The following is a 9,969-nucleotide window of genomic DNA, read 5'->3' as shown; positions in this document are numbered from 1 at the left end:
AGCAAAATTTATGAGAACAGTGAGTGCCTGATAACAGTTTAATCTAAAGCAATTCTCAGCATCTCCTTCCACAAGGTCTCACGGAGTTTTGCTGCATGAATTTCCCACACATCAACACTATGGCAAACCAGGAGCAGAAGCTGAGCAGTAGGTCCTGCAGGAAGACTGGGATATTCAGATATATAACCTTACATTTCAGCTCAGCATGAAGCATAGCAACTTTCAGTTCTCTTCCTGTCCATACCCCTTTCCCAACAGCAGAAAGGGGAGGGGAGGAGAAGGAAAAAAAACCATCCGATTAGGAAGACTCATACCTCTCTGAATCCTTGCTGGGGGTCAGGTAGAGCTGCCTGTAGGCATTCAGCACAGCTTCCTTAATACCAGACTCTTTGGACCATATAAGGGGAAGCATTCTGCGGACTCCAAGCAGTGCCTGGGGCATACCAAACTGCGAGACCGTCACAAAAAACTCAATGGATTCCTGCACCACTGCAGAGAGAACAGTTGCATTAGCGCAGTTCTTTCCTAATTCCCATAAGAATAAATGAACAGGGCTACTGCTCTCACAGCAAGCTCTAGAAGCATCTAATATCACTGCTGCTGTCTGCTGAGGGCTCAAGTCATATGGGATCACTAGTACAAAGCTGTAATGTCCTGGACATTAGGAAAATGGACACAGGTTAACATTTCAGCTGAAACTAATGTGATACATTTAGAAAAAGAGCACAGATACCATGTTTGAGAAAGAACAAAATTATCTTTTGGGAAACAATAGCTTGGGCAAAAATAGTATCTCATGGTTAACAGCAGACAACAACTGAATGTAAGTCCCAGTGCAATGCTATAACCAGAGGAACTAAGCTATTTGATGTACAAATTGGGTCTACTCCTAAAACATACTGCTCAGTCTTCTGTTCATAAGACAAGAAAAAGCATCAAGTTAGACAGCACTCACAAGAGAGCCACAGCAGTTCTTAGAGTCTGACCTCTGGTCAAGTAGGAGCTTATACTAGAATAAGCACCAGATCTGAATTAAGAACATCTGTCAGACAAGCTGGTATACTTTCCCTGCCCCTAGTCACATCAGAAGATAGAAATTTGCAACAGGAAAATTAGATAATCACAAAAGCCTAAATCTGAGCACACACATGCCTTAGCACCAGCCCCTCACCCAGCAGCATACTATCTCCAGATGGAGACAATGTCTCAGCACTCTGTTGTCCAGACACTGAATTTGCCTTCCTTACACTACAGCATAGGACAACATGGGGATGGAAGGTTAGTAAAATCTGCACAGCCATTAAAAAACCCCTACAACAAAACCCCAGGTGTTTATCAGGTGAGGGGCACTCTCTCAGTCTTGAACTTTGAATGACCTGTAAGACACCAGACTCAGGAGTTCATGTGTGCAAACAGCTAAAGACATCAAACCTTGCTGGGGAAGCCCACATGCCTATCACAAGTAACAAATGAGTCCTTAACACAGAAGTTTCAGAAGTGTTTGCGTGACACTAGGGTGCTGTAGTGCCCAGACACATCTGTATCCCAGAACATGCGGATGTGCTGGAGAGGATGGGAGAGGGACTCATGCCTCTCTGTGACCCAGCCCTTTTGGGGATGCCAATTCAGGATAAACACTCCAAAAAAATTCTAAGTGGTTACAGTAGTTCTGATATTAAATACGAATAGCTGAATTCACTCAAAGGCCTACCTATCAACTACCTTTCACTACAGCCCTGAAGGGGACTAGGCCACAGAACCTGTTGATCAGGATCATATTTAGCTACAGAATAGTTTGAGGAAAGGTGAAGTGAATGAGACCAGCTGCCCAGTTCCCCTCTTGTGGCCAGCATAACACCTAAAGCTGTATCAGGGCACTGAGCACATAACAAAGCCCAGCTTCACTGGCCAAGCTTACTCTGGGAGAACCTCAGCTGAGACAATGAACATACATCTCACCCCACAGTGGGCAGGGGAACTTCCAAAAGTGAAGTAATTTTGGTCTCCTGGCTTTAAAAACATTTTCAACCTTAACATTTATAAAATGGATTCCTAAAAAGCTTGTTCATGCCCTATTTAACCCCTTTGTGACACCCATTTAGATGATGCTTGCTTTTCCAATATCCTGAAAGTGCCTGTGGCATCCACTGTTAAAAGCAGCTCCTCTAATCTTTCCCCTGGAGCTCCACCACTTCCATGTCTCCTCTCCAGCAAGGGGAAAGATCTGCAAATGCTGAATGGGGAAAAAGGGACATATGGCTATTTCACACACCTGAGACAGAGTTCTCATACATTATCTGGCTGATCAGGTTCAGAGCTTCTGTGATTTTCACTGAGAAGTTGTAAGCATCTTGCAGGTATTGCACCAACATCTCCTGTTTGACCAGCTCTGCTTGAGACTGCTCTTCCTGTACAACTTCTTCAGTCTTAGAACTATTGTTGTCATGTGGAAGATCCTCACTGTTCTCACCTGGGCGTGAACCTGCACAGCACACTTGTTTGTGAGCAGTATTGAAGATACAAAAGAAACAAGCATGGTTCATGGCATTTTAACCCTCCTCTCCCCACCCCAAGGTGAACCTTTCACGAGTCAGGATACAAAAACCAAATTCTGCCATCAGACGTGGCTACAAAATCTCAGCATGCTGTATAGCAAGTACCAGTACTACAATGTGATGCTCCACAGACATGCCAGCTTAGTACAGGGGTGTAGAAAGGTGGGGTAAACTCCATTAACATGCTGAAGGGGTTAATCTGAGCTTGACAGTTCCCCAAGGATGGATGAGGTCCTAAAAGGGAATCAGGGCAGAGTACGGAAAAGGCAAACACTACTACTCTCTAGCAAAGTTTGCACAGGTGTGGAGGGTTGGCAAAGCTAAGAAGATTTTTAGACAGTAGACTTCTGATAGAAATGTGCTGAAGGGGAATGGCTAAGCAATCTAGTGCTGAAACACCAAACATAAATCATGTGAAGTCTTAAAAACACATCCAGAGGCTTGAGCCCCAGACACTTTGCTTGAACAAGATACTTGGTCAATGCTGCTAAGGGTAAGCATCATGTGCCACCATCTGTTCAGGAAGCAGAACTCCTAACAACTTTGGACAGGACAGAAGGGTAAAACTGACTTCACTCCCCTCAGCAGATATTACATGAGACAAAGCATCAGAAACCACTTCTACTGGAAACATGGAACTGTTCCAGCCAGAAATTAAATTAGACTAATATGATCCAGCCAAAATGCCAAGCCACTCGGTAAGCAAATGATCCAGAGTTGGTGTAGCTCTATGAGCTGTCAAGTACACACAGACTGAGCTCTAGAGGTCAGAAGGAGGGACAGGGCATCTGAGAAGGTTTTTGTCCAGCTCTGGCATCATCTTGGACTTCGGGAACTGAGTGATCTCCAATAGTTACCTGTGTAAAGTCTCTTCAGAATACCCAGGATTACTGCCTGCTCGTTTTCCTCCATGGGGCCACTGAAGGGTTCCTTCCCCTGGAACTGACTCAGGGCCTTCTGCGTAAGGCGGGCGGCGCTCCTGGACAATGACATTGCCCAAGAGAAGAATATCAACAACCCATCAGGGCAGAACACAAGCAAAACCATCCAACTTTGCCCTGGACACCTGGGAAAGCAGCTCCTACCAGCATCTTGTGCTGGGTGCCCATGTTAGTCTCTTCCTACAGAGTAGTATTACTGGAAATTACCCATCCACCCTGAAGCTCAAACCCTTCTTAAACAGAGAACACTCTTTGGGATAAACACTCAAATGGCAGAGCCTTCTTACTTGTAGTTCAGCCTCTTCAGCAGCCTAGTGATTTTGTCCACTGTACTCTCCACTGTTTCCTCAACTTTCAGCACCTCCTCTTCCTCTTCCTGCAGTGGTTCAAAGAGCTGCTCTATGGCAGCCCTAACTTCTGGCAGCATTGCTTCCCACTCTTCCTCTGGGGCAATCACTGGAGCTATTTAAAGAACAGAGGGAATGAAGAACACAGACTCAGATAACAGCCTAATTGGGGAGAAAAACTCATCTGGAACTCAAGAATTCTACTTCTCCCCCTGCCCCTCCCCAAGCAGGCACTATTCCTATTGCTGATCCCATGCACACTGCAGTAAGAATAAGACAAGAATTCTGGCATAAGAAAAGAAGCCACTGAGGGTAAAAAAGGTAAAGAGAGAATCATCATTTGTTTAGGCTTGGACTTAGTGCTTGTCTACAAATCAAGTTTAAATTAGTATCTGACCAAAATTATGGCTCAAGCAGTTCTTCAATGGTTGAAAATGGAAATCTGGGAGGTTGGTCATATATATATTCTCAGTTTTTATCCTGAAAATAGGATACTTAGTTACATGGACTGTTGATCTAGGCATGGACATTAATATGGTCATTCTATAACACCACTGTATGAAAAACTGTTGTGAGTTTAATCCCAGTTATCTGGCCTCACCATTTCACATGGGTAAGATCAGAGACAAAAGCTATCACAACCTGGGAGCAAAGATGAAGAAAAATAATTTCTGGTCTGCCCTGGAAGGGGGAGAAAGAGGCAGAAAAAATTACCTGCTGTGGATTTGCTACGGTCCCTCATTTCTTGCAGTTTCTGCACTTCTTTCTTCAGTGGTTCAGCCAAATCAGCACAGCTTAGCTGACAATGCCAGGAAGAGAAGAAATATGTTACTTATCCTCCTTTCTCTTCCACTCCCTGCTTTAGCTGTGGATCCCCATAGATAACTCTGTTTTGGGAAACTGGAATAGTAGACTCTGGCCACCATCCTAGAATGGAAACTGCTGTAAATGGCTGGTCTAAGGCTCAGAAGTTCAGAAGGTGCAGCTAAACACAAAGAGCTGCAGCTCTATGCAGAATATTCAAAAAACTAATTCTGATTCTAAGGAAAGAAACCCCACAGTGAATTCAAATCAAACTGCTGCAGCTTTTATTTCAATCAAATACATCCCTCCTGGCCTTCAGCATAGCTACCAATTACACCAAGAGAAGGACAAGCCAGAGAATGCCAGATCTGAACCTGGGAAAATCAGAGAGCTCCCATTTGCAGACTCAAAGGCAACATTGTCCCTCCCACAAGACCCAGAAAGGCTGCTGCCCTGGCTATAGCACACTACAAATACTCAGCCTACAAACAGGCATCTATCATATCCATCGTATCATTTGGGATTACCTTGCAGGAGAAGGGATTGTTGGACAAAAATGCAGCCAGGAGCTGGATTGCACTTTTCACTACTATAACAGATTTATCTTTGAGACGCTCAACAGCCAACGATGCCACAGACTGGAACTGAGTCAAAGGCAGGGCCTAGCACACAATGAGAGCACAGACAAACTTACCAAGGAAACTTAGAGACTTGGGCAAAGATTCATGTGGTACAAGACACAAATTAAAGATTTACAGAAAAGTCTAGATCTGAAGAGACTTCTGGATATCTTCTGGTCCAGCCTCCACTGAAATCAAAGATGTAGGTTATCTAGGGTCCTGTTGAGTCTTAGCCTATCTACCAAGGGTGATGTTTTCCCATACCAGTGTCCAAAGAGAGCTTGTGTTCTTTCTTCTAGTTTGTCCCACTCATGAAGAGTGGCATTTAATTTCTGTTCCCCAGTTCCCTCTCACCCCTAGATCTTTGATCTCTTGGAAAACACAAACTGCAGACACCACAGTACACCAGGACAATATCTTTTTCTGTTAAAACTTCAGCCTCTGCAAACAAAAAGCAGAGTGGCAGAAATTCCCTTAGAAAGCACAACAGGGGAAGGGATGACTGAGGCACCACCATTTCCCCAGCACGGACTTACCTTGCACTGAACAATGCGAGTGAAGAGCTGCAGCACGCGGCTGCGCACAAAGCTATTGATGTCATGGACATGGGCCTGCAGCATCTTCAGGAACTTGTCGCGAGTGCCTCGGACAGCTTCCTCCAGCTGGTTACCGTTCAGCACCTGTATCAGCACCTCTGCCATAGCTGACAGAACGGCATTTCGCATCATATAACTCTGCAAAGAGAAAAGTTGCTGAACCAGGAACAGACAAAACGTCATGACTTGATATGCCAAGAGATGCCCAGAGTTTCAGCCTTACAAGTCCCAGGCTCCAGCCTTAAGTGAATTTTTCCATCATGGACATTGTATTAATCTTGGATGAACACAGCTGTGCCTGCAAGACAGAGTAACCTTTCCTATGCAGATAGGCTGAGAGACTTGGGGTTGTCCAGCCTGGAGAAGGCCCTGGGGAGACATTATAGCACCTTCCAGTACAAGAGAGCTGGAGAGGAACTTTTTACCAGTGCATGCAGTGATAGGACAAGGGGGAATGGGTTCAAACTGAAAGACAGTAGGTTTAGGTTAGGTATTGGGAAGAAACTGTTTACTGTGAGGCACTGGAACAGATTGCCCAGAGAAGCTGTGGCAGTTCCATCCCTGGAAGTGTTCAAGGCTAGTCTGGATGGGGTTTTGAGCAAACTGGGCCAGTGGAAGCTGCCTCTGCCATGGCAGGGGTGTTAGAATTGGATGATCTTTAAGGTCCCTTCCAACCCAAACCATTCTGTGATTCCAATCCAACTCTGTTATCCGGCTAAGTCCACAGAAGCCAAGAACTGACATGAGAAACATTTATGGCCTTTAAGGGCAGTTAAAGAACAGGTAAGAGAATTACAAACTCATTAACAAGGAACAAGAGCTAGGATCTCAGACCAGTAAGCAGTCTCCTGTTCTCTGATATCTGACAGTGACAACCAGACAGTAGATATCATGGTTTCTGTTTCCCTTGCATCTTTTAGTTAAGGTCAGAACCTATTCTAAAAGGCAGGTTTTGGCTACTTGAGCTCTGTGAAAGAGTTTCTGTTTTCAGACATAAAAACTGTGAAGCAGCATCTCTATCACTTGACTTCTCTGGACAGGTAACACTGCAGAAACATACCTCCCCATCCAAGTGAGGCAAGAGAACACTGATGTTGGATAGCACCAGAGCTGGAATCTGTTCAGCCAGTTCAGTTAAAAATGTAGCGTAACTCTTGACTCCAGAAGCCTCATGAGTCAGATCCTGTGAACATTTCTGTCCCATTTCCCTGCACAGAAAGAGGAAACAAGGAATAGCATGCCTCAAGCTGCTAGAGAGAGGAGGACAAGTCTCAGGGTATTTCTCTCACCTTAGCAGTTCACCCACCAGGCTTTTCAGACCATACTCTTTAGCCCAGAGGCTCACAGCCTGTGCAAGCACTGGGGCTACATGTTCAAAGTGCTGCAGCATTTGCATGATCTTCAGAGTGGCACCTTTCAGACAGAAGGAATAAAGAGGTCAGAAAAGGTTAACTTGGAATAGCTTCAGGAAGAAGGCAGAAGAGCAGGAACTCACTGAACATGTTGTCACAGTGAACCAGAGCTGCAGCGAGCAGATGTGTCACAGCCTCCCGTGTGACCCGATACTTCTGAAAACCAATATTTGGATTCTCCAGGATACGGTAGCAGCTTCCTGTTATCAACCTAAACCCAGATAGGAGAGACAGCAAACCTTACTATCACAACTTGCACCAACATCACTCCAGCACACTGCACTAGGCAAGCATTTCTATCAAATTAGAGATTCTCCAGTATCCTTAAAAACATAAGCATCAGAATTTGAGAGGCCTACACAAGGGAAGAGAGTGATTCTTATACACATCACTTTTGCCTCAAGATAATTTCCTCAGTTTCCCAACAATCTGCACCTCATAGAGGACTGCAATACCACCTCACTGACAGATGAAATATTTAATCCTCCCTTCCAGAAAACCATTCACTCATCCCATCTCTACATCTGCTCCATTGCATACCTGATAAACTCTTCTTCCATCACTATACCACCCCAAAGTTGACGGAGATCCAGCTGCAGCAGCTGTGTAAGCAGCCGTAAGAGTGGCTCCCTCTCCTCTTCCCACAAGGACTCAGAAGTCTTGGCATGGTTCTTCTTGTTCTAGAAAGGAAATTACACAAGGAGGTACACCAGCAGCTTGACAACGGCAAAAAACCCCAACACATCGCCACCCTGTTTCCCTCAAAAATAAAATGTCTGTTAAATTCTGCAGCATCAAAAGACACAGTGAAATATGTGAGATCACAGAATCACACCAAGATTTCTTTCCCCAGTTCCTCTCTCTGGGCTCAAGCTGCCCAGCCCTGCTCACGGCTGGTACCCATGGGCACCCAGACTGAGGCCAGCACCAGTGCCTGATGTGGTTCAAGGATATTGACATGGTGGCATTAGGTCACAGGTTGGACTTGACGATCTCAGAGGTATTTTCCAACTTTAATGATTCCGTGATAAACCTGCATCCATTGCCATCATCTCTGCCCACAGAAAGAATTTTCTGAGAAAATACTGGCACAGTAAGTATCAGCCAGACACTGAAGAGTGAACCAAAAAGGCCTGGGCATCTGAGTCCCTGCTGTGTTTAGACACATGATTGTCCCTTTGGCTGTTTCCCATACATAGTTTCACAGAAACACCACTGCTCCACATTATGCACTGCTCTTGCTAGCATCATGTTTATATAAATCCAGCTATAATGTCCTGGGTTGTAGTGTGGGGGCTATCCATGGTATGTATTCTATTATCATCTCCACAAGCAGTTAAAGCAGGTGGGGCAGTGATCGTTATCACCTTGTCCCTCCCTCGGGCAAACATGATGGCTCCCTCAGGGGGCTGTCTCTGATTAACGGGCTGTCAAGGACCCATGCATGGCACATCCTCCCAGTGATCCTTATCGCCTTGTCCCATGGTGAGGTGACTCACCCCATGGGGTGGGAGCCAAACATGCTCACAGGGATATAAGCTGGGGTTTGGACCAGCACAGGTAGCCCTTTGCCTGCTGGATTCCCAGAGGACAAGAGCTGCTGCTGGACCTTCAGGAGAGAACCAGATCTGCGGGATCATTGCTCCAACAACCCCATCACTCTAGGGGGACTACAGCCACCATTTAATGGGACTACTACTACACCCTGACTGACAGGGTGTCAGGTTACTTTCAGACTCTGTCAGGTTATTTTCTTTTGTACTGTTGCATTTGTGTTGTTTTGTTGTGTTGTTCATATTGAATTGTACTTCTGATTCAGAGTCTCTCACCGGTTTGCTTTTCAAACCAGCACAAACATCTAATAGACACTGTAGAGTTCAGTGAGCTTACACATGTTCCAACTTTTACCATCTTGCTTTTCCTCCAAGTCCCTTCACCTACCTTCCTGCTAGGATCTGCCTGACACAAACCATTCTTGCAGGTTTCCATTTCAAAGGCATCCATCAGGCCAGCCAGCAAGTAGCAGTTCATCTTAAGAGCATTGAGGTGAGCATCACGGTCGGCAAGGCTCAGCCCAGAGTCGTTCAAGATGGCAGAAAGTTCATTAGAATGACGCGACAGCACTGAAGAGAGGCAGAAAGTTGTGAGCACTCCCTACCAGGCCCCTCAGCCATCCTCTTTTGGAGACTTAGAGCAGTCATCAGATTACCAAAGATGTGTGCTCATCTCCCACCACCTGTAACATGGGCTGCCCTCTGCAACCCAAACCTTGGGCACACTGGCTTATCCTGTCCCCACAGCCCTTCATCACAGAAACAATCACTCTGAGCTGACGCATCCCAAAGATGTATTTTCCAGGGATGCAGGCAAGAGGATTTTCTGTCGGTCTGCCCTTACAGCAAACATGCACAGCTCAGCATTGTTCACCAAGATTACAGACCCGTATTACAGGAATGGGCTGAGGGTGCAGCCCAGCTGGTCGAGTCACATTAGCCTTTATATCATCATTGAACTGCCACAGGAGAGCAACCTCTCCGTTAGTCCTGCTTCAGCTGGAAAGAGCGGGTACCCACCGTGCATCAACAGTTCCAGGGCGTCCTCCTTCACAGCGTTCTCCGCAGTTCGGAAGTGGCTGCGGGGCAAGCACAGTGTGTGAAGGTAGCGAGCAAACATAACAGCCCCCGGGGGAGATGG

General features: G+C 45.8%; 1 protein-coding gene across 1 annotated transcript in view; it reads right to left on the bottom strand.

The window, feature by feature from the left end:
* Window positions 1–314: 314 nt before the first annotated feature.
* LOC103797089 (condensin complex subunit 1-like) overlaps window positions 315–9,969 on the bottom strand; it is a gene marked incomplete at both ends in the record, with an annotated part of 9,901 nt that continues 246 nt past the window's right edge. The window contains 13 exons of the mRNA XM_009069285.1: window positions 315–489; window positions 2,273–2,476; window positions 3,407–3,534; window positions 3,784–3,958; window positions 4,558–4,642; window positions 5,175–5,309; window positions 5,804–6,001; window positions 6,924–7,071; window positions 7,153–7,276; window positions 7,359–7,486; window positions 7,816–7,955; window positions 9,217–9,398; window positions 9,849–9,907. Of these exons, the coding sequence (XP_009067533.1) occupies window positions 315–489; window positions 2,273–2,476; window positions 3,407–3,534; window positions 3,784–3,958; window positions 4,558–4,642; window positions 5,175–5,309; window positions 5,804–6,001; window positions 6,924–7,071; window positions 7,153–7,276; window positions 7,359–7,486; window positions 7,816–7,955; window positions 9,217–9,398; window positions 9,849–9,907 (1,881 nt within the window). The remainder of the gene's footprint in view (window positions 490–2,272; window positions 2,477–3,406; window positions 3,535–3,783; window positions 3,959–4,557; window positions 4,643–5,174; window positions 5,310–5,803; window positions 6,002–6,923; window positions 7,072–7,152; window positions 7,277–7,358; window positions 7,487–7,815; window positions 7,956–9,216; window positions 9,399–9,848; window positions 9,908–9,969) is intronic.

Source organism: Acanthisitta chloris, unplaced genomic scaffold (genome assembly GCF_000695815.1).
Source record: "Acanthisitta chloris isolate BGI_N310 unplaced genomic scaffold, ASM69581v1 scaffold22452, whole genome shotgun sequence".
Classification (NCBI taxonomy): domain Eukaryota; kingdom Metazoa; phylum Chordata; class Aves; order Passeriformes; family Acanthisittidae; genus Acanthisitta; species Acanthisitta chloris.
Note: the sequence above shows the minus strand (reverse complement) of the source record. Positions and strands in the feature narration are given on the sequence as shown.